Consider the following 25,137-nt stretch of genomic DNA (forward strand, 5'->3'; position numbering starts at 1 on the left):
TAAATGAAAGCCGATATATTTAGTTGAATCATCCTGCCCGGGCTGCAAATGGTATTCCTATCGATTACAACCCAAAGGGGCTTTGCAAAGGTCATGGATGCCATTAAACAGGAATCGCATCATAGAGGCCTACGTTTTGAAGAGCATTATATGTTGAATGCTCAACCTTGACATGACAGAAAGAAAGAAAAACAGACATAGCATGATGCATCCTCTACTAATATGAATAATAATAAATGGAAGAAAATCCATTGATGACGTGAGTAAAGTTAAACCACCAACTGACTTCACACAAGTTGCGTGTAAATCCATGCTGGGATATTTGAGAGACTTACAGAGGCCCTTCTCACCTGAGGGAGATGTCACTCCAAGCAAATTAAAGAAATCAGAGTGAGGTTAATTTCACATTCAGGGCCAATGCTTGCTACGCCCTGTTGCAGTGTGCAATTTCCCACATTGTGTAGGGGAGCTGTGAGTACACTTCCTTCAGGGCTGCAATACGTAGATAGGGCAGGCATCGTTGAAGAATCCATTATAGCATAGAGCAGCATTTTCCACATCAATTTATCCTTTTAACTCCTGAAAATGGAGAACATCCCACACTGCTACGTTGTGTGGGGCTGCCTTCTGGCCCCAACTCAAGGTGTGGGCAAGAACTAGGGTTACAATCGCACGATGTGCTGGGTCTGCATGGAAAACATGCTGTTAATCTGCCTTGATACAAAGTGTAACCCTGTTAGTCTGCGTTGATAGTGTAACCCTTACCCTGCTCCTTGGCTGTGAAACTGAGGTCAGTAAAACCCACAGAGTGGAAATGGGCCAAAGTCATGTCTGATTGCATGTGTGCATTCACCTCAGTGACCCATACCATTTTCTCACTGTTACTTTCATTGCTGTCATATTTGTAGGCAGGCAAACACCATTTTAGGGAGTGGACTTTTAGACTGAGGTTGAGAGATCTATGTGACTGTGCATTAGAAAAATAGCTCTGACGAAGCAGAGGGCAGCATTTGTCATATAGCAAATAAATACAGTGAGTAAAACTCTTAATTTGTGGGACTGAGGACAAGATTAATGTTTGATTTTTGTTTGTACATTAGAATTGATGCATGAATCAATATGTAAAAATACGGCATGGATTTAATCAGTATATTTAAAACCTAAGGTGTATATACCCCAAATAAGTGGTCGATCAGGAAAGATGTAGGTAATAAGAAAAACTATATATATACACTACCGTTCAAAAGTTTGGGATCACCCAGACAATTTCGTGTCTTCCATGAAAAATCACACTTTTATTCATCAAATGAATATAAAATATAGTCAAGACATTGACAAGGTTAGAAATAATGATTAATATTTGAAGTATTAATTTTGTTCTACAAACTTCAAGCTCAAAGGAAGGCCAGTTGTATAGCTTATATCACCAGCATAACTGTTTTCAGCTGTGCTAACATAATTGCACGGGTTTTCTAATCATCCATTAGTCTTCTAAGGCGATTAGCAAACACAATGTACCATTAGAACACTGGAGTGATAGTTGCTGTAAAAGGGCCTCTATACACCTATGGAGATATTTCATTAAAAACCAGACGTTTCCACCTAGAATCGTCATTTAGCACATTAACAATGTAGAGAGTGTATTTTTGATTAATTTAATGTTATCTTTATTGAAAAAACAGTGCTTTTCTTTGAAAAATAAAGACATTTCTAAGTGATCCCAAACTTTTGAACGGTAGTGTATATATATATATATATACACACATACTGCCTAAGGATATGAGTTACAAATATGAAACGCTTTTGACTATCCTGTAGTGTGTAAGTGACCAAAAGTTAACTCGTGCTTATTATTGAATTAAGTGCCTTGGCCACCACAGTGTGTGGAGTTGAATCAATCTGTGGAGCCTGGCCGATGTATGAATACTTAACACACTGCAATATGAATCTGAAACTATATTTTACTATATTTAACCTTCCTTTATTTGCTGCTATATTAATGCTCTGAATATGAAATTAGAACTTTAATTTAACAGTTTTCTTCTAAAGGGGGTTGTTTTGTAAGTCGCTGCCTGGAAGTTATGGCTGCCGGCTGCCATTACATATGTGCAGAGTGGCAGTAACTCAATATCACATATTAGATTATTTTTTTTGAAAGTCTATTTGTCATCATGTTACCAACACTCCATTAAAGCATGTGCCCATTGAGCACCTCTTTAGTTTGTGAAACGCAGCTCACCAGCTGGATGGGGAAGTGGTGCACAGTACTCCTGCTGTTGATTTCTGAAATTTAAAAATCTGCACCAGCTCTTTATCTTTCACCTCCCATCGTGTTTAAAGCATGCTCAAGTGTCGGCTCTTGAACTGCGCATCAGTTCATTTCAAACTCTAAAAAAAGGAATCCAGTGATGAATGAGAGATACTGGAGAACAGACCGGCAGAAACTTAATTAGCATCTCATAAAGAGTTGCCAAATTCCAATGCGACATTGCAGAGACAACTCCAGGCTTGTAGTAGTGATATAAAGTCAAGTTTTAATAATTCAATGTACCATTTACATTGAAACCGACTGAGCTGCCGCAATTATACACTTGCTGTTGCTGCTTAGTTAAGGACAAAGCAAGTTCTGTTGGATCATCCGGATTCGAGTGGGCGACTATCCACACGCTGCAGTTACATGTCGGTTGAAAGGGTCCTGCGATCGGTTTCCTGGGGGGATGTATTGGGGAAACATTTAAGTGCCTCATGCACTTCAATGAAAAGGCAAACAAAAGAAAACATACAGGATGCCTCCGGGTCATTCACACATAGCAGCCCTTATCTGAAAAACCAAAGATTAGATGAGGACATCGATGATGTCTCCACACTGTCAAAGGCAAAAGGACGCTTTGTGCTCAGAGATTGAGAACAACTGATGATGTTATGCACCAGTGCATCAGCCTGTATTAAGGAAAGTTTGAGGATAGCTACGAATCTAACGGTTAAACAAACCTCAAGAAACTGACCCTTGATTGGAATAAAACTCTACCTACATGTCCTCCTGTAATCGACAATTGTTTGGATGCTGATTCGGTTTAGAGCCTCGAGGTGTTTATCGTTAGAGAGTAGGTTATATTACATTTCACTTAAATTAAAGTTACATTTTGAGACAATGTTTAGATCTTTCCGTTTAGTGATTGGGAGCAGAAGGGGACATCTTTTTCTAGAAAGTATTCATAGTATATATATATATATATAAATACAGTGTATATATGTAAATATATGTATACACTTTGTTGTTTACATGTTTTTACATTTATCTTCAATTCCGTTTTTATATATTTAAGTTAAATAGCTCAATAGATTTGTTTTTATTATAATTTGTATATTTTGATTGATTTGAGATTGATATTATGTTGCCAGAAATGTATCTTATAGATAGTGAGCGGTATGTTCAAGGTGAATGCAGAATCAATTATACATTTTTTGACGAGTTTTCAGTTGTACACTTATGGAGGTGGTTAGGGTTGTGAAGGGCTTTGAAGGTGATGAGGAGAATCTTGAACTGGATTATTTGCTTTCTGGGGAGCCAGTGGAGGTTTTGAAAGACTGGGGTGATGTGGTCTCTAGTGTAGGAGTGGGAGAGACGACAGGGAGCTGAGTTTTGGATGTACTGTAGTTTAGGAGGAGAGGGAGGGGCGTAGAAAGGGGATGTTTTTAACCCTCCTGTCGCCTTAGGGTCATTTTGACCCGATTAAATATTTAACCCTCCTGTCGCCTTAGGGTCATTTTGACCCGATTCAATGTTTCACCCTCCTGTTACCTTTATATTTACTAACATATTTTACACTTTGGGTTCAATTTGACGCCAGCAATTGAAACCTCCAAAAAATTATTAGAATTAATATTGTTTTCCAAGTTTAAGTGTGAGGCACTTTATGTTTGTTTGTTGACTCCCGAAAGAACACCGACATTAAACATTGAATGGGGTCAAATTAATCCTAAGGCGACACAAGGGTGTAATATTGATTCGGGTCAAATTGACCCTAAGGCAACACAAGGGTTAAGATGAGAGAAGGCGTTTTTTGTAATGTGATTGACATGGTGGTCAAAGGAGAGGGTTTGATCAAAGACGACGGTCATCGGAGAAGAGGAGTACGTTGGTGACTTTGATTAGGGCGGGTTCTGTGCTGTGTGAGGAGGCCTGAGGTGATGATTTACACATCCTATGGTGAATAGTCTGGACCAAGGTTTTAAACACAGCGTGTCTCCTTCAACATGGTGTGATTACTCTCCTTCTGTCTTATGTGGGACATACTGTATAATGCTGAGTGAATGGAATATTGACTATGACTGTGTCCATGCATACTGACTGGACCAAGATCTTCTCCTACGTTAGATCTGTGTTGTAATAAACATATATTCATGGAAGGAAAGCTGAGGCTCATCGAGTTATTCTTAATTCATCTCAGTGAAAATTAACCTAAAGCACAAGTTTTCCAGATCAGAAAGTGAGAGAGAAGAACATACCCCAGCTGAGTCCCATCGCAGGAAACAATCAAATACGTATTCTGCGATACCAGCCAGCCTTTTCAAAGGTCACACTTCTATCCCATGGATTTAAATCTCAATTGAAAAAGCTTATCAGAGCATTTTTCCCAGCCATCCAACCTGAAACAGACTTTTGTTAAAGGCTGTCCCCCCTTATCCCTCCCCTCCCTGTGACCTAAAGACAAGTGAGGAACGACAGCACAGTGTGCAAGCAATCCCCTGAAAGGCTGACATATCACACGAGCTATTGTGAGCTTTAGGCGCAAAGTAAGAAGGGATGTGAAGAGCTAAATAAATGTATGATGACACAGTTGCTTCTGGGAGTATCCCGACTCCTCGCCTTCTCATGGTATCTCTCCTTTAACTCCGGCTTTTCTTGCACCATTTCATTGAGAACATCATCCATCCTGGTGAAGCAGCTGCAGGTTCCAAAATGATCGCATTGACACACACAAACTTGGCAGCTTCCCATTCATTATTTTCAACTGGGGACTGCTGTAGCACTGGAACAGTTTTGGGTACAATCCTTGCTCAAGGGCACATCAACAACGGTTAATAAGGGTAGTGAGAGCATGAAACATTCACTTTGCACATCCAGATTTCACCAGCTGATAACGGGACTCTAGCGGGCTTTCCAGTCATGAGCAACGTTATCAAGCAGCAATCACCACAAACTCCTGAGGACTTCACTGCCAAGCACAATTTTTACATGGGTAATTAAACTGTTCCACAAAACAGCAATGCTTATTCAAGCCAACAGAGCTCCAGACATATGGTGACCCCGTTTCGTCTCCTCGTAGCATGTCAACAAAGATTATCTGTGCACTTGCTTTAGTTTGCATCTCTGAAGAGCATTCATTGACTTAATATGCACACACACTGAGCAAAATTATTGTCTCAATAAACAGTTCATGGCCACACCTCACTGGATACACAAAGTTGGCAGTTTGCTGGTTGAAGGAAGAGGAGAGAAGGAAAAAATGCAAACACAAAACAGTCGGAGTGGGAATAGGAACTTGACAGTCAGTCAGGGCAATTTATCATCCTGTCAAACTTCACTGACTGCTGCAGCAGAGCTATCCGCGGAGCAAAGAAATCTCACCTCCACCCCAAAAAGGCTGACTATTGAAGAGAGTAAGGCCGGCAAACGAAATCTGTCATGTCGACGTATTTGTCATTTTACAGGCATTTTACAGTCACCTGCTTGGCCTCATGTCAATGAAAGCAATTTCTCCTGCCAAACATAAAGAGCCCAAATCATGTGGTGGAGGTGTAATGATACCATCCGGTGCTAATATGATTCATGAAACAAAAATCAGGATTTTGATATAAACTCACAATGCAAAAAGTTTGACGAAAGATACACGATGAAATTTGGAAATGTGTTTTCCTATTCCTGATACTGTGTATTGGAAATGCATCTACAGGACTGTCTCAGAAAATTAGAATATTGTGATAAAGTTCTTTATTTTCTGTAATGCAATTAAAAAAACAAAAATGTCATGCATTCTGGATTCATTACAAATCAACTGAAATATTGCAAGCCTTTTATTCTTTTAATATTGCTGATTATGGTTTACAGCTTAAGAAAACTCTAAAATCCTATCTCATAAAATTTTAATATTTCTTCAGACCAAGTAAAAAAAAAGATTTATAACAGCTGAGTGTTTGTCAAGGCTCAGGAAACCCTTGCAGGTGTTTCGAGTTAATTAGACAATTCAAGTGATTTGTTTAATACCCTACTAGTATACTTTTTCATGATATTCTAATATTTAGAGATAGGATATTTGAGTTTTCTTAAGCTGTAAGCCATAATCAGCAATATTAAAAGAATAAAAGGCTTGCAATATTTCAGTTGATTTGTAATGAATCCAGAATGCATGACATTTTTGTTTTTTTAATTGCATTACAGAAAATAAAGAACTTCATCACAATATTCTAATTTTCTGAGACAGTCCTGTATACTATTTTAAATGAATTTCTAACTCACTTTTTTACAAGTAGATGCTTCTTTAGATTTACTGGGAGCTCAACATGCTGCAATACAGCACAGTCAAATCACACAACACAAGGAAATGGGAAAGATCTTCACCCCGTCGACGACAAAAAGGCCTAAAACACAAAGGTTATTTCATACGTTCCCTTGTAATCTCCATGTGTTCAACTTGAAGTATTTGTGTATTTGCTTGTATTTTTCTGTATTAGCAGCACATTTCTTTATGATGTGTTGAATTGCAGCAATGGACCAAGTCCAAACTCAATTCACTGAAGAAAACAAAGAGTCTCCAAACTTTACTTGGACACAAACTTTAATTTCCAAAGAAAATGTGGCAATGACTGTTTTTGCGTCGAGACATAGTGACGTAGTAGTTATTATACGTTTCCCCCCCCCAAATTCTTAAACGTAAAACTTAATTTTAAGTTTCGTTAGGTTTCTTGAGAAGACTGGTGTTATTAGTATTTACTGCCTGTTGGCATTTTTTCCAATCCTGAAAAGCAACATGCACTCTTTTGTTTGTGTTAATGGTAGTCTAAGTAGTTTAGTGGTTGCTTGTCTACTTTTATTGAAAGGGACATTCATAACTGACATGCATATTTCCATAAGCTTTGACTGCACACTCAGGTTGCTTGTGCACTGGCTGCAGCAGACTGCTCTGCATATCCAACAGATTTAATTTAATTTCATCGATAGGTAATTAGCCTATTACAACCTTTCAGTTGTACCCTGTCCTTTGGACAAATGGCCCTTACTACAATCACCGACTCAAAGATCCCATAGCAAATGGTTTCCTCTCTGATGTGCTGGGAGACGGTCTGTGATTACATTTTGTCCCGGGCCCTTTCATTTGACCAGCATATCATTTCTTACCCGACATACTTCAAAGCGTGGACACTTCAAAGTAAAATGAGGGACTGCCACTCGGACTCTGAGGATGGCTCTTTTGATCATCTTCTGAAAACTCCCCTAACGCAATCAGGGTAAGCACACCAGAGAGGAGGATTTGACAGCCTTAAGATAAATGCAGTCATCCACACAGCTATCAGATAAGCATTGCATGCTCTAAACCATGAATATGGAAATGAGGGAGGACAAGAAGAGGCTGGATGGGGGCTTTGCAGCAACAGTTAAATGCTTTGGAACGAGTTTTTAAAGGGAAGATTCAGTATTCAAGGCACTTGATGGTTTATGTGTGCTCTGACTAGGAGACACCTACTTAAATTATCACGATATTAAAAAGTTTTTGTTAATGCACCTTAAATGCCAAAGCAAATAGGAGGTTCGCCTGCAGTGATGAAAGCTGCATTTCTTTATAATAGAAATACTCAATAAACATCAGCATGTTTGATTTTGTGGCTGGATGTGCTCTGCTAACACATACTTCCTTGAGCAAGTAATAACATCGATGGCTTTTTATTTGTTCAATATTTGAATAGTGTAACTTAAAAAAAGGAAGAGCACAAATATAGACGTAAGAAGAAAGAATATTCAAGGAGATATAAAAAAATATATATATATTAATTTGTATACAACTTATGGACGCATTTTCCATATATATATAGATATATATATAGTGTACCTATTAACAATTGGCTGATTTCATTACTTAAGGTAATGCCCTATGGGGTCCTTTAGATACAGTCATACGGGCAGGCGGAGACTAAGCCATTCAGCTTGCTCATAGATGTATTAATATTCATATTATGTGAAATGGTCTTCCATTTTCCATTAAACCTGACACCTCAGTAGTCTACAGAGCTCCCAAGGTTTTTCTTTTTTAATTTGATTATTTTTAGATTCGTGAAATATCTTGCGGTGCAATGATACAAGAAACTCATGAAATGACTTAGAGAAAATAACACAATAAATGTAAGCCTACTGCACATAAGTTAGTCTATATCTTTATTCAAGTGCGACTATGTAAAATATATGTTTGTCCGGTGATATTTTCTAAAGGAGTGAGCCTGAGGCAGAATGTGGTTTGCTATATTGCAACTTTGTTTTATGCATTTGATATTGAAAGCATACGCACATGTCTACTACGTTAAAGTGAGTTAACAGAGTCACGTTATTTTCCTCTCTTAAATTAAGCAAACCGAATGTCAGTTGCCTTTCATATTAGATTTGATGTTATAAGTAGACTACAAATATCATAACAAAACAAACATTTAGGCTCTCATATGGCTTTCAAGGTGTACTGAAGATATGTTAAATAAAAGACCATGGAAGAAATTCTGAAAATGTATTTTCCTCTAGACGATGCTCGTGATTCCACGACCATCACTGGGCTGTCTCTTGACACTGTGCCGTCGTTACTGGGATTATTTCTACGAGCCACAAAATTCATCCCAAAAGAGATAAGGTGAGTCTTTCAGTTAGTGGGTGGAAACTATTTTATAATTAGTTTAAAGAGAAACAATGACTTGTCTATTGCATCCGACCTGAACTACATCACCATTGTAGGATATTAATATATTCTCAGGTCTCTCAGTCGCCATGAAACTGCCCGTCTACTTGAATCTATTATACAGCTATCCATTCCTCCTCCTTCCTTGTGCCACAAATCTATCAAACCTCCTCCAGTGCTTGCTTCTCCCCTTCCCCCTTCATCTGACACATAACTACCAGTCCTCTCTCGTCCTCAGTCTATCACCTATTGATCCTGTCCATGCTTCCTTGCTTCCTCTCTCAATTCATCCATCCACCCTTTCATCAGCATGGGTATGTGAGAGGTGAAGTGAACTCACCTAATGGGGTTATGTGTCTCCAGGAAATGCTTGGCTCGGGTTTCCCACTGGCTGTACAGATGAGCGACACATTGCTGCCCTCGTTAACCGTGATGTCAGAGGAAATGTCATAGATCTTGGGAGGAACTAGAAAAACAGAAAAGAATACAGACACAAAATCAGCATTTCATATCTGCAACCTCTGGCTCATTCATCGACATCATCAGTATGTATTATTACATTTGTTAAAGGTATGGTTGATATCTCACCCGGTGAGAACTGACCTGTGTTTCAGTTTTGAGCAAAGAGATACATTACATGCTTTAATTAAATGACCCCTGACTGGGTTACATCACACCCAGGCACCTTATATTCAGACTCTATGAATCTGTTTGAAATTGCAAACTTTGGTCCCTGAAGACACCAAGAATAAAGTACTGTAAGGAACAACCGTCATAGAAAAATATGAACTGATAGTGTGTAATATACTTATATCAGGAGGACCTGATTTATCTATCTATTCATTTTCATAAATGGGCTAAAATTGGGTGTTGTTGACTGAGGTCACAATCATTACCATTTATTGGCCAAGTACGTTGCACATACAAGTCATACATTTGACTCGAAGAGAGCGAAGAGGGGTGCATACAAATAAACAGACAGAACAATAAGAACACAAATGTAATTAAAACAATAAACATGTGCAATAATACATACATATCGTAAAAAACGAACAGATAACAGTACTTTAGAACACATACCCGCAAACTCATTAGGGAGGAAAAAGGGTCACAATGGGGAGGGCGGTGACTTTATTTTGTTTTGTTGCCACACCACATCCACGTTGTTTGATGACACCTCAAAGCTTTTATAACTACGGTCTTTTCAATGTTCTGACCGCAAATCTAAATAATAATAACAAACATTTTAAGAAAAAAGGTCCTCTGAATAATTCAGTGATCGGGCCCTAATAATAGTAATAACAACTTTATATTGTCATTATATATAATATGGTTAAAGTCATTCATGAACCAACTTTCCTTTCCTGCTGAGCTTTGAGCCTGTTCCATGATTCTGTTCCGTGAGTCTGTTCCGTGAGTCTGTTCCATGATTCTGTTCCGTGAGTCTGTTCCATGATTCTGTTCCATGAGTCTGTTCCATGAGTCTGTTCCATGAGTCTGTTCCATGATTCTGTTCCATGAGTCTGTTCCATGATTCTGTTCCATGAGTCTGTTCCATGATTCTGTTCCGTGAGTCTGTTCCATGATTCTGTTCCGTGAGTCTGTTCCATGATTCTGTTCCATGAGTCTGTTCCGTGATTCTGTTCCATGATTCTGTTCCATGATTCTGTTCCATGATTCTGTTCCGTGATTCTGTTCCGTGAGTCTGTTCCATGATTCTGTTCCGTGAGTCTGTTCCATGATTCTGTTCCATGAGTCTGTTCCGTGATTCTGTTCCATGATTCTGTTCCATGAGTCTGTTCCATGATTCTGTTCCATGAGTCTGTTCCATGATTCTGTTCCATGAGTCTGTTCCGTGATTCTGTTCCATGAGTCTGTTCCGTGATTCTGTTCCGTGAGTCTGTTCCGTGATTCTGTTCCATGATTCTGTTCCGTGATTCTGTTCCATGATTCTGTTCCATGATTCTGTTCCTTCCTCTACCTGGTTGTCACGATCCTAAAATTAGAACTTCTATATGATACCTGCCATAAATATCATGACAGCCGATACCAGATTGCAATACAATACCATCAATACGATACTGGTATATTTATCTACAGTAATAATAAAATGTAAAAAAAATATGTTAAAGCCGAAGACGGTCTAAAAATCTCTGTAATTTAACGCCACTCGCTGAGAGCGCTGCGCAGCGCATTGCGTGCAGACAGCATTTAATGGAGCGGAGCAGCGTGCTCTCTTAATGAAGTATCAGGGCTAAAAATATGCAAAATCATATAGTTTTAAACGTACGGGTACTTTGTTAGTATCGATACACCGTGCAACATGACAGCAGTAGATGTAGCGGGCTGACAATCAAGCTACCGAACCCCCCCAAACGCTGTCAACATCTGAACGCTGATTGGCCGAGAGTCGACACGTCCCATCAAAGATGTTTTATTGCGAAGATCACCACATCACATTTTCTCCGTGTCTCACTCCAATCTCATAAACGCCGGCCGGCCAGTAGCAAGGATTAATTAAAAGGCGAGCTACAACCACTTAGCCTCTCGCACCTTACTTTGCCCACAGATTATCCTCCATTTTACCTGCAGAAAAGGAGTTGGACATGCCCTGGATGCTTGAGAGCATGGTTCTAGATTTAAATAAACCCTATTGGTTGCTAACATGTCAGCTAACGTAGTGTGATAGCAAAAGTTCGTGAGGCAGTGAAGCTGGGCTAGTGTTCAGCAGCCTGTGTCTGATAAACTCACCTTTCTTTGAAAACAATGAATCCGTCATAGGAATGATTAATGTCTTCATAGTTCGACATGTAAATGTATCACGAGCCGTGATGAGCTGTTGATCGTATCTGTGTTGAATATTTTGTGACAGAGCTTGGCAGTCAGTTAGTTTCAGCCACAAAGGCTTCGATTGGGTCAGTCATTTCTCAAACCGCTATTCACAAGAACAAAGCGAGACCGGTTTGAATCACTCAACAGAAACACGTGGGCAGTGACTCATAGGTCTGGTACAAGGCTTCACTTTAGGTGGTGTGCAAGCTGTGCATCATAAATCCATAAAGTCTGTTAAAAGCATATTTCCGAGGAAGAAAAGTGAGGTTCTTTCTATAGAGGGCAGCTCCACATCGGTTCCTGCTGGACATCACTTACAATCCTAATTGACAAGTTTCTAAGCACTTAAATCCTCTTTGATGTTAAAAGCTTCGGTATTTAGGCTGCTCCAAACGCACGCAGACACACAAGCAGCCACCCACAGAGGCATTCAAACACATTTAACGGAGCGCACACACTGGCACATGAGTGTACGTGCACACGCATACAGGCTTACCAAACACGATTTTAATCTGCAAGATTTTAATCTCTGAGGGAGCGTTTCTGCAGTGGACTGTGCCAGACAGAAATAGCTTCTCAGTCATCTGGGGCTTCCAACTATTCTACCCTCTGATCCCTCCTGATGCCTGCGACAAAACTAACAAAGGAAAAGTTGATTCAACGATGTTCAAAGTTCCTCTTATGACCAACTAACTTTTCTTTGAGTCACGTGTTCTCTTTTGTCGTTGAGCTCCTCTTAACTCTCATATGAGCAACAGTGTCAGGATGGCTGTTGTAGCCACAGAGAGGCCCCAATGCTAACAACTAGTGTTGTTTCGAGATGTGCCGACGCTTCGAAGCGTGTGTCGAGTAATGGAGGGGGCGTTTCCTCAAAGCGCGCATCGAGGCTTGCTTCATTTAGGGGAGGAGCCAAAAATGATGACGTCCGAAGCCTCGCTGCCCGGCTGTACCATGTGACTGCTTCGGGAAGTGGTTCAGATATTTCTGGGAGGTTTGACAGCAATATAAACCCGTCAGGCTCCATTCAACATGTGGGTTGTTGGTTGAGAGTTTGGAGAGTTTAGAGAGAGAGATAGTTTGGAGAGTTAGGAGAGTGAGGAGAGAAGGATAGGTGATAAGATGGAACTGTTGAGAAACTGGTATTTCTGAATAAAAATGAATAAAATGTCCCTTGTCCTGTACATCACTGTCCAAGTTACACAAGCATATTCAGTCCCCTCTTCCTAGTTACACACACACTTTCACTGTCCTCTGCCTGCTTAAGCCCATGCCATTTTCCTAAAGGGACATAATAACATTATTACACAACCTGCCATATCATATGATACTACCATTTTGGGAAAATGTACACACACAGAATACATTTAAACAATATTTTATTATGCACATGTGATCATTTATGTACAGAAATGATTTGGTCAAACATTTTTGTAATTCATAGTCATTCCCAACAGCCATAACAGACACAACAATGCAATGCATCACATTATGTGGTTCAGATACAGCTGCCTGTGATTATACACTTGGCCAGTAGGTGGTTTCGTGTGCACATGAAACTTTGAGAAATGAACCCTTTCTCGAACCAATTGGCTGAAGTGGTTCGATGCCTCATGAGGCTTCATCTCACCATCACTACTAACAACTTTACACAGAAGGTTGAATCTTCTTAACTAAAAAAACAGGTCAAACACAGACACCAACTAAACAGTACAAACCAACACTGGGGAACAACACAAACAGGGTTTAAATACACAGGGAAGGTGCAGGTGATTGGACACAGGAGAACGAGACACAGGTGGACACAATGAGGGCGGGGCTAGCAATCACACAGGAGGAAACAATCAGGAACAGAGCAGACAATCACAGGGACAGGAAATGCAGGGAAACAGATGACACAAGAGACAGGGACTTCAAAATAAGACACAAAACAAGACACAAAAACTCTGGATAATGACATAAAGAGGATGTGGCTACAAACACACAGTGTGAATAATGAAACTATCCACAATATGCTCTTTACTGATTTAGATTTACTGTACTGTTCTTGTCTTCCCCACTAAAATATTGTATCTCTCCCTGACAGGGACTGAGAGGTTTTCAAAGGTCGAGAAGAATAGCCCTCAGTTTTTCAGCTCAAAGCTACTGGAGCTAAGTTGCTTCACTGTCGAAAACTGTTTGTTCCAACAGAGAATAACAAAAAGCCATGGAAACAGAATAAATGATCAATAGAAGTCCATCAAACTTTAGACACAGCACAGTAATTTATTCAACCGACAACAACCCGTGATTTTGTTTCATGTCAAAACTATTGTAGTTTGAGACCATCAAACAGTTCAAACCTGCAGCAACCAAAACTGCTTCAAAAAGTGAGGCCGTGGTTACACTTGCCTTTTCAGTTCCAGTATAATCATCCGATCATGCCAGGACTCATAAACTGTCAAGTCTGTAGGCGCCGAGATCGGAGCTCGCTCGCATTGAGTTTGGTTCTCCGTGAAGTGTGGACGGCATGTGGGCAAAACCCGGAGAGATTCAAACGCAGGTCTTGCATCATCGACCATTCTCTCGAGCATTGAGAACAGGGGAGGAAAACTGGATTTGGAAAAGAGCAGGGACCTGGTGTCTTAGTTGGCTAAGTTACTACTGTTGAAAAACAAAAACAAAAAGATAAAAGACTTTTATTATGAAGAACTTATAGGAAAACGTGTGAACACCAAATTAACAGCTTCGTAAGAGGCTATTTTAAAACACAAAACAAGTCTAGTACTGCTTGGAGGAAGAGCAAGTAGCAAAAATAACAAAGAATTCATATGAGATGAAATATGTTCATCCAACGTTTCACAGCTACTCCTTTGAAAATGTAAAGTATCCGATCACGATCCGATGAGGCAGGTCACAACCTGTGCATGTGTCCTAAATTTAAATGTACTGATTACGGTTGCAAAAGAAGCATTTATCATTATGTGGGGCATGGTGAATGAGTGAGAGGGGTTTCGGACAAAGCAAATACATAAGCCAAATATGGTTCTGCCTCCTGTTGTCCCTCATTAAGAAAAAAACAAAGGTCTTCCTAAACAAAATTGTATAGACAGTAAGTGAGTCTTGTTGCTTGGTTACAGTGATGAGACATGGCAAGCATTGAAGTACTTGATATTGAGGGCTGGGGGGGGGGTTCTGTTTGGCAAATAGAAAATACAAATTGTGTAATTCCTAATGAGGGAATCAAGTTACCAGGTGGCTGCAGAAGTGTTCAGTTTATTTCTACCTTTCAGTGTTTTATGAATTATATATTTTCAATGACTAATAACTGTTGATGTCTCAAACTTAGCAGCGTTATTAGCATCAGTTAACAAACTACCAACAATGGCAATATTAAAAGTCAACACATCAGAAAAGACTCGTATTGAGGGCAATGCCAGTGACTTGTTTAAGTTAGCTCTACCTCACTTTGACAACATTAAAGCTAACAAGTTGAATTCAGAATTTGGGTTTGGATGATTTTACTACTTTTTGTTCTTGCATTTCAGATCAAAATAGAGAAAATGCACCAGGATTGTTTGAAAGAAAATGAGACTAAAGGTAGCGTCAGCAATAACAATGTTCCTTTTTTGGATTCTTCAGGCATACTGTAAATCTGACAGTTCCTCAGAAGGCAGCACAGTAGATGTCAATGTTTTAAAGTGTGCTTCAAGTGTATATGTTTGGCATATAAACAGTTAACGTGTTAAAGGTAATCAGCTTTTATCTCAGCTTGGGAGGGTATTGCAGTAAAAACTCTGCCATGCTGTAATGCCGATCTGATCTTGAGGTAAGCTAGGGGACCCAAACCCAGAGATGATCGAGTGTTAATGTGGCTAATAAACATTGTTAATAATATCTCATTATGAAAGAGTATTAATTTATACAAATGTTTTCTTGAAAATAGTTCCACATTAAGAGATATAGATTTTTTCACTTTCTGTTGGAAATGTATCAATAACAGGTGGAAAAAGCTGGCCTGCTCCGTCCATTGGTTACAAAATATGCCTCCCAGCACCTAAATCAGCGTGTTGTAGCTCAACATAAAAAAAGTAAAAATGACAAATCACTATTTTACAAGAGGTTATACACCGCACTACTTGGCTCTGAACAGTTGCCAGGCAACCAGCGAAGACTCCAGTAAGTTTCTGCCTCTCAGCAATAAATAGTCTGGCACATAACCCCCCCAATGAACCTAATAGTTTTAATACTTTTTTTTACCAATTAAATAAATAAAATGTAACATGTTAAGATATTTAAACAAGTGGCAGTCAGATTTGTTACTGTTTGACAGAGCCAGCCTCGCTGTTTCCCTCCGTGTCCAATCTTTGTGGTAAGCTAAACTAATGGCTACTGGATGTCTCGTCATTCATCTTCTCATCTCGTTCTCTCTCAGGAAGCAAATTGTTCGACTTTCCAAAATGTCAAACTTTTAAGAAATGTCCGTAGTCCATAATTTCTCTCAATTCAGGTGAAGTGTTTTGCCAAACTGGTTCCCTCCTTGGTTAATGTTTGTGATTACAAGCGACCTCTTGGTAAGACAAGGTTAGCGGAAGACTGTGGAGGAGGACATTATTCACTGCAGTGAAATGCCTCATAGACATCGCTGCAGGCGTTCTCACTTGCCTATTTCTTGGTTACCACATTACCATGGAACTCATTACCATAATTCTTTTCCAGGGTGCATCTCTCTGAGTGCCACATTTGATACTTTCTACAACTCCTCCTCTTGAAACATCAGAACGGATGTAACTGTGCTGCCTCCCGAACAGCAGATCATTATAACCCATCTCTCAATACCTACACACAGCTCGTCGTTTTATTTAGGTCCTAATTCAGTAACGACGCTATGATTGTCGTGTTTGCCTATTCCTCTCTAATTTCCCCTTCTCCAGCCCTGCGGGAGGTGCTGAGCGTGAGCTGCCACAGCTGATCTGGGTGGCGTCATCTTGCTCGTGGGAGACACCTCGGGTGAATAAATAAGCCTCTAATGACGCCACCTTGAATTAGCGAAATGCTTACAGCTGAACATTAACATGCAGGGTTTTTTCTGAGGCTGTGAAGTGGGAGGCACACAACTGGGCCTGTCAATGCATTATGACAAGTCTCCCCAGAATGAATTCTGCTACCAAATTGCAGGACCCCATTACTGGCTAAACCTTCTGCCATCCAGCTTTTCAATTAGAGCACAGAGGGGAAACCCGGACACATGTTGTAATGGATGGCAGTATGGGTGGTGAGGAGGTCGAGCATTCAGAGAGAGCTGAGAGGAAGTGAGAGAAAAGGAGAGAAATTCCTGCTTTATTTGTTGTGGTTGAAATACTTAATTTGTCATCCTACACACAGAACTGGATGAAGGTGTTGTTACTGCCCCCAGGAGCTCCTGTCCAAATACAAAACTATGTAACGGTCTTATTAAAATCAGATGCATACTGATCTGAGGACTGATCATGCCTAATCAACAACATGAAGCACTTTGAAATTGAATTAGGGACAGATTTCACTTTTAATTGTCAGCTTTATTTGATACACTGAACAAATCCTAAGGCAATCGTTGAATAGCTCTTTGGAATTCTAAACTAACCAACTCAAAAGCCTCCATAAACCGCAGGTTGTTTGACGTGACATTGATATTGATGGATCATCATATAAACCTGTAAAATATACATGTGTTTGCAGGGCGTAATATAAACCTCAGTAATGAGACAGTTCCTACACAGCTATTCCTAAAGGTTTTCAATTCCCTTTCCTCACAGCAGGCAGCGAGAGAGAACCAACTTCCAACCGTTAATTGGTTGTCAGACAAGGAGACTAAACATAAACAGAGACAGATTATATTACTCAAAGGGATTACCTATCTTTGCAGTGTCATAAAGCAGCGAAAGACAATTTGTGGTACTTAACTTTTGAAAAAGTTCATCCAAGTGGAAAGAGAAATCGGTCAATATTCGCAAGGTATTTCCAATGCACATGAGAAAAATACAGAACCTTAGGGTCTGGAAAAACCAGAGCCAGCCCCTTTACCATGTGTACTGTACAGCTGGTTGACTTGTCTTTAATTCATAGCCCTGATGCTTAGTTAGATGACTTTTATGTATAATACCAAAAATATCTTCAATAGGGAGGCACAGTTACCGATATCGGGTCTGATATTGTGCTCAAGTACTCATACTTGAAATCATAAAACTACTCTAATACAATCACCCCTGATACCACTTTGTGCAGTGTTGTGTACACATACAGCCACTTTCTTAATAATTGTCAATGCATCAATTAGTTTAACTGTGTGTCGGCCTGGCATAGTCTGTCAGGGTTTCTGCCAGTGTATTACGAGCCTGGCATAACATTAGCAAGTGTGTGGTTGTGAGAGAGAGAGAGTGTGTGTGTGTGTGCAGACCTGCAAACCCATGAGGGGTGAAAAAGGTGACAAGGGGGGGGAGGGTGCAGGTGACTTTTTTGTCTTCTTTTTGCCACACCACATCCACGTTGTTTGATGACACCTCAAAGCTTTTATAACTACGGTCTTTTGATTGTTCTGACCGCAAATCTAAATAATATTAACACACATTTTAAGAAAAAAGGTCCTCTGAATAATTCAGTGATTGGGCCCTAATAATAGTAATAACAACTTTACATTGTCATTATATATAATATGGTTAAAGTCCTTCATGAACCAACTTTTCCTGTGCTCTGCTGAGCTTTGAGCCTGTTCCATGATTCTGTTCCATGATTCTGTTCCGTGAGTCTGTTCCGTGAGTCTGTTCCGTGAGTCTGTTCCGTGATTCTGTTCCGTGATTCTGTTCCATGAGTCTGTTCCGTGATTCTGTTCCGTGATTCTGTTCCATGATTCTGTTCCGTGATTCTGTTCCATGATTCTGTTCCGTGATTCTGTTCCATGATTCTGTTCCATAAGTCTGTTCATGATTCTGTTCCATGATTCTGTTCCGTGAGTCTGTTCCATGATTCTGTTCCGTGATTCTGTTCCGTGATTCTGTTCCGTGATTCTGTTCCATGATTCTGTTCCGTGATTCTGTTCCGTGATTCTGTTCCATGATTCTGTTCCGTGATTCTGTTCCGTGATTCTGTTCCATGAGTCTGTTCCATGATTCTGTTCCGTGATTCTGTTCCATGATTATGTTCCGTGATTCTGTTCCGTGATTCTGTTCCGTGATTCTGTTCCGTGAGTCTGTTCCATGAGTCTGTTCCATGATTCTGTTCCATGATTCTGTTCCGTGATTCTGTTCCATGATTCTGTTCCATGATTCTGTTCCATGATTCTGTTCCATGATTCTGTTCCATAAGTCTGTTCATGATTCTGTTCCGTGAGTCTGTTCCATGATTCTGTTCCATGATTCTGTTCCGTGATTCTGTTCCGTGATTCTGTTCCATGATTCTGTTCCATGATTCTGTTCCGTGATTCTGTTCCATGATTCTGTTCCATGATTCTGTTCCATGATTCTGTTCCATGAGTCTGTTCCATGATTCTGTTCCATGATTCTGTTCCGTGATTCTGTTCCGTGATTCTGTTCCGTGATTCTGTTCCATGAGTCTGTTCCATGATTCTGTTCCATGATTCTGTTCCGTGATTCTGTTCCATGATTCTGTTCCATAAGTCTGTTCATGATTCTGTTCCATGATTCTGTTCCGTGATTCTGTTCCATGAGCCTGTTCCTTCCTCTACCTAAAATTAGAACTTCTATAGATACCTGCCATAAATATCATGATACCCAATAACAGAATTCAATACAATACCATAAATACGATACTGGTATATTTATCTACAGTAGTAATAAAATAGAAAACATTTTTTAAAGCCGAAGACGGCCTCAAAAGCTCCGCTACTTAACGCCACTCGCTGAGAGAGCGCTGCGCAGCGCATTGCGTGCAGACAGCATTTAATGGAGCGGAGCAGCGTGCGCTCTGATCGCACTCTTAATGAAGTATCGGTGCTAAAAATATGCAAAATCATATCGTTCTTAACTTCCGGGTACTTTGTTAGTATCGATACACCGTGCAACATGACAGCAGTAGATGTAGCGGGCTGACAATCAAGCTAACCCGAACCCCCAAACGCTGTCGACATCTGAACGCTGATTGGCCGAGAGTCGACACGTCGCATCAAAGATGTTTATTGCGAAGATCACCACATCACATTTTCTCCGTGTCTCACTCCAATCTCATAAGCGCCGGCCGGCCAGTTGACCCTCCCCCCCACAAACACACCCCAAAACTAAAAACTCTTCAGATCTACACAATTCACGTGGATGACCTACTTTGATTTCAAAACGGCGAATTTCGCTGAAAGGTGACAAGTTTGCAGGCATGTGTGTGTGTGTGTAACAAGGTACTCAAGGCAGTACTGTATTGTCAATAATGTCCTGTTCAAGGGTGTCGTTAGACCCTTGAACAGGACATGATTGCCGATACAGCACTGCCTTGAGTACCTTATTGCTTGTACAAGTAAAGAAAATAGTAAGCTGCCTTTCAGCACAAAATAGTTGTCGCCACCAAACGTTGTGTATCGCATCTCAGTAACCTAGAGAAAATAGTCCCTGTGTGTGGGTCTGTTGCTAGGCAACAGACAAGCAGCATTGGGAACATTGTTTGTTGGCCAAGCTAGATCTCGCAGCATCTCATTCATTCACATTGCTCATTTTATAAAAGTTGCCATTAAAATGACAAAAATTACAATGGGACACAGTTAATGTTGATTTGGATATCTCCATTAATTGTGCATCCGTGGAGAATGTTTCTCATGTCCCCTTCGTCTCTGATGATATCGCTTCCAACCACTCTCTCTTTGTCGGTGGCTCGTTGTTGGAAATGCCTTCTCCAGCAAGGATATTACGCCAATGCTTTCTTTCATTTAGAGTTGGTGCCCAGTAGCTTTGAAGGGAGCTTTCGGATGTATATCGACTCACTGCCATGATTTATTTTTCTTCCAACCCAGCATTAGAAAGAGTTTGCACAAAGGTGCTGCGCAGGGTGTGATTGGTGTAGATGTTTGCGACCGGCCCCTTGCATATCCTGGGCAACATTGTCAAGCTTGAAATAACAAATAATGGTCGCGCAAAATCTATCTGTTCTTGTTATTTTGAGTGCGCACTGATATGGAACGCTCAGATAAATGAAAACAGGTGTACAGGACATTATGGCTCTATAAAGTACACACCGTGACTCACTCTCATCTAATCAGAATACTTGATTACATCTACCCGTATTTTAATATGAAATAAACAGTAATGTTATATCTGTAAATGTAGTAGTTCAGTGTGTGTGTGTGTGTGTGTGTGTATAGTGTATTTGTTGATGAATAAATGGTACAATCCTCAAGACCCAAGCCAAGCTGCCATGTCTTGCTTGCTGATTAAGATGAAGGGTGTTCACCCCAAAGTTCAGCTCAACAGCGGCCCAGACTCAAATAGGTGGACTGACCCCCTCACAGTCGAATGTTAAAATGTCACCAGCATTCATGTTGTAAATTTAGCTTGCTAGAAAGGGAGAAATATCGCATGGAAATAAATCATGTTTTCAAAGTCAGTTTTTAGCACTGTTATGTCTTATTAATAACTATATTAGGACATTTATGTATGTAGGCCTCATTGTAAAGGAAAGGGTAGATTTTGGGGATAAACATGCCAATATGTGCTTTGAAATTAAGAACATCCAGCAGTTGACTCCAGGCCATGAACCTTGAAAGCCACTCTAGCTATACCTCAAATACCACCTGCTGCTCTCTCATAGCATTATTAAACATATCAATCTCAATCATTTCCAACAGAACACACACAACCGTACTCCAATAATAAAAAGCAATAAAAATGTTTAGAACAAAGGGATGTTTTCTTTTTCTTTCGATTTATTTGAGCCCAGCAGCAATTGAGGAGGTGGACTAAATGCTGGAATGGTCGGGTCGAGACATAAAACCTCATCAGCCCTTATGGCTTATCTGGTTTTGGCATCTCTTCATATTCCAAGATTTCCGTGTGGGTAAGATGTTGGGTAGATTAATAAAGAATTGAGATGTGAGGAGTTGCATTAGACAGCAAACAGCAAAAAACACAAATAGATTCCCAGCAAGTGCACATTAGCTGATGAACATTATTCCATGATGGTATCATTATCTATGATGAATCCAGTGATTTACGCTAGTAATGTACTTCAGGAATTCACCAGAGGGTCCAATGATAGTGTGTAGTAGTGTGGGAATGTATGATGATAACTCAATATCAGTTCCAACTTCAAATTGATCAGAGATTGGTGTTTTTTAATTAACAATGTGTCTTAATTAGTAAGATTGCAAAGTGTTTAACATAGATTTCTCTGAAATAGTTTAGTTTTTTTTCATGTTGGTGTGACTTAGTTGGTCTACTCTCGGATTATGGCACACCGTTTTTTTGTCCTTCAAAGCAGCATTCCTGTCTCCGACTGAAACAGAAATGACCCCAATGCTGTGGTAACAATAATGTACTGGTGAGGGGATGATTGCTTGGAGAAAGAAAAAGAAAAATCATTGGACAGTTCAACATCGAGCCTCCAAAAAGACCCCTGCAATGAACAGACTAATATAGACCCTTTTTCAGCCAACGCCATGATTACGTCACAATGTTAGATTGAGGCCAAACAAAGGAAAGACTGGAGGCATTCTCAAATCAGCTCACAGGAGCGGCTAACGTTACACACCTAGTTGGGTGCTAGGATTGATACCCCATACATTTGAGATGATCAACTGTGATATAAGGCTCTAACAAGCTACAAAATGAGCAAAGCATTTCAGAGGTACTGAGAAAATGTGGCGAATAGTTTAGCTTTAGCACCTCCTCAGCAGTCATGACTGATGTACCGCAGAAGGCCAAATCATTTGAGAGATGGAGAGAAATGTTGCTAAAAGGCAAAGATATTTGAGATGAAGAGACGGCCTGCTGTTGGGCTTTGCAATCAGCGCAGCAATAAAGCAGAACAGAATTAGCAAACTAACTAGTGGATGGCTAGCTACTTCGCTAGCTTTCTAATTTGCCATGCTTTCATGCAACACTGGTTACAAATAGAGATCCATACAGCGTTGTGGATGAAGCAGGAAGTTGTAAAAATTAACATATGACTCATTGGCTTGTTAGCGAGCTACCTTTCTGATTCCCCCATGCTTTTATGGTAATGTTACTATCGTTACAGGCAGTGTCGTGCCGTGGGCCTGGGCCTTCAGTGAGGTCCGACACAGTCCCACCCGAATTAATCCACCTCTCATTACATCATTATGACGCCATGGCTCTAGACACGATTCAGGTAGACAGAGACGCAGGATAACCAGGCGTTACGTCACCTTGAAATTGACATTTCTCTTCAGAGAATTGCAGGGGAAGAGTACAATACAGTACAGTTCAACTAATAGGCAAGAACATACTCGAGTGCAACAGAGTTATATTAATATTCTTCTTCTATTCATTTCTGGTCCACAAACTTTTAGCTTTAAGTCCAACTTTTTTTTTTACAGTGTGTTCACTAAACAGCGCATTGTCACCAGAGCAGTTTCACCGTGATGAAGATGAAAGTTCCTGTTTATCCAAACACATGACACAATTAAGGAGTCTTTTCAATATGTCCCTCTTGTTCTTCACCTGTTCATTGTGCAGCTCCGTTGCCCTGCGCGCGTGTTCGTTGATCTGTAGATCCGCTCCGTGTCCCCAAAAGTTTTCAAAGCACCGGTGCTTGTAATCGCCGAGCCGTACTTTGGTTGCTGCCTCGGTTAGACAACTCAAGTTTCCAAGCCAGTGTGGCTCCAAACACCAAATCGATCACTTGCAACAGGCATTGCAGCAGTCCAGTGAGCAGAGCTTCTCGGAGCCTGAGCCGTTGGTCGCGCTCGTAGTTGGAACTTTGAAAGTGGCGAACGAGCCCCTTCCCCGCCTGTGACGGGCTTTGTAGCGTCAGCGTCGGTGTTAAAGTTCGTTGAGAATGGCGTTATAATTATATCCTCGACCAAATCGACATCTTCTCCTCCTTCCGCCATTGTGGGTTGAACAAACAGCTTAGTAGTACGCAAATTATTTCGTTTATCAAATTCAGTTTCCTAGTTCTGAGGTATACCTGACCATAGGCCCCGCCTCTCAATATTGGTAATCCAATCAAAAGACGTGCAGCACTCCGCCTGCTCGCTGGCTCCTGTGCCGGTTCCGGGGCCAGCTAGAAGGCCTAGAGGAGCCAACTCTAAAGCTGATTGGCTGACACAAAATGTTCATTCCCATTCACTTGAAGCTACCAGCGCCCGCAATGTTGATTCTGAAGGCCTAAGGGCAGATTTTAGCCCCCTGGCAACACACGATGGCTGAATATGATTGGCTAAAAGATCTAACATAAAGACCAGCCCTCCAAATCTCAACCTGCGGCTGGCAGCAGCGCAACCAAGAGGAACGCTATGAAATTAAGAGAATAACTCTTACTCTGGGAAATAATTGAATACATATTTGTGGGAAAATATATTTCGAAAAAAATATATATTCTGATGATGTTTAGGCCAGCAGAGAAGGCCTTGCTGGCCCTGACGGCCTGCCACTGGTTACAGAAAATAACCCAACTGCAGACAGGTGGCCATCCTTAGTCCTCGGGCTAGGACACTGTACTTCAACGGAAGGAGAGCAGATGGAAGGTCTGAGGACTAGCTCACTCATAAGCCATCTCTAGAGGTGGACAAGCTAGCTAGCTAACCAGCTAACCGTCCGTTTTCTGCCCGCAGCACCGGGGTTGACAAGTATGTTCCAGCTGGTTGATGTAAATGTTCTCAAGTAACACGTGTGGCCTCAAGAGAGTGATTGACTGTACATATTGGGAACGAAACAAGACAACAACACTTGAACCAACATGTGCAGTGAATTATTCTGCCTCCAACTATGAGTCACCATGTTTAGTAACAAATATGGGGGCCGTAGTGAAACAGTTCTCACCATGTCCAAGTTCTTGGTAATTTGGTGGAACAGCTTCTGTTGTCAGTTGTTATATCCGTATGTACTGGTCACCATTATAATAACCTGTGAGTCATATTATTGGTAGTTAGTGAGTTGATCGGGATGAACAATAGAACAAAATAGAATGTTTCACGATTAAGTATGCTGGAAACAAGCTCCTTGCAGAAATCTAGGGAAACTAGGAACACCGTTTCTGTTCAACTTGTAATTAATCATTAGTTCATGATAATATTCCTGTCATGACCCAATGGTGCAAAAATAACATGCTTCCGCAAATGTCACAACTGATAAATATGATGAGTAATTGCCAATGAAGTTAACGATGCAGAAAGCGTGATTATGGAGAGCTTGTTACCAATTTCATGCACTTCTGGGAGATTCATGAATTAAAGGAA

General features: G+C 40.5%; 1 protein-coding gene across 3 annotated transcripts in view; it reads right to left on the reverse strand.

Moving 5' to 3' along the window:
* Window positions 1-25,137, reverse strand: part of negr1 (neuronal growth regulator 1) — a 165,133-nt gene that overhangs the window by 70,113 nt on the left and 69,883 nt on the right. For 2 of the 3 annotated variants that reach the window (XM_056413924.1, XM_056413923.1), the window contains exon 3: window positions 9,277-9,402. The exons of the other annotated variant lie outside the window; for it this stretch is intronic. In XM_056413924.1, coding sequence (XP_056269899.1) covers window positions 9,277-9,402 — 126 coding nt within the window. The remainder of the gene's footprint in view (window positions 1-9,276; window positions 9,403-25,137) is intronic. 3 annotated transcript variants of the gene reach the window in all.

Source organism: Pseudoliparis swirei, chromosome 5, assembly GCF_029220125.1.
Source record: "Pseudoliparis swirei isolate HS2019 ecotype Mariana Trench chromosome 5, NWPU_hadal_v1, whole genome shotgun sequence".
Taxonomy (NCBI): domain Eukaryota; kingdom Metazoa; phylum Chordata; class Actinopteri; order Perciformes; family Liparidae; genus Pseudoliparis; species Pseudoliparis swirei.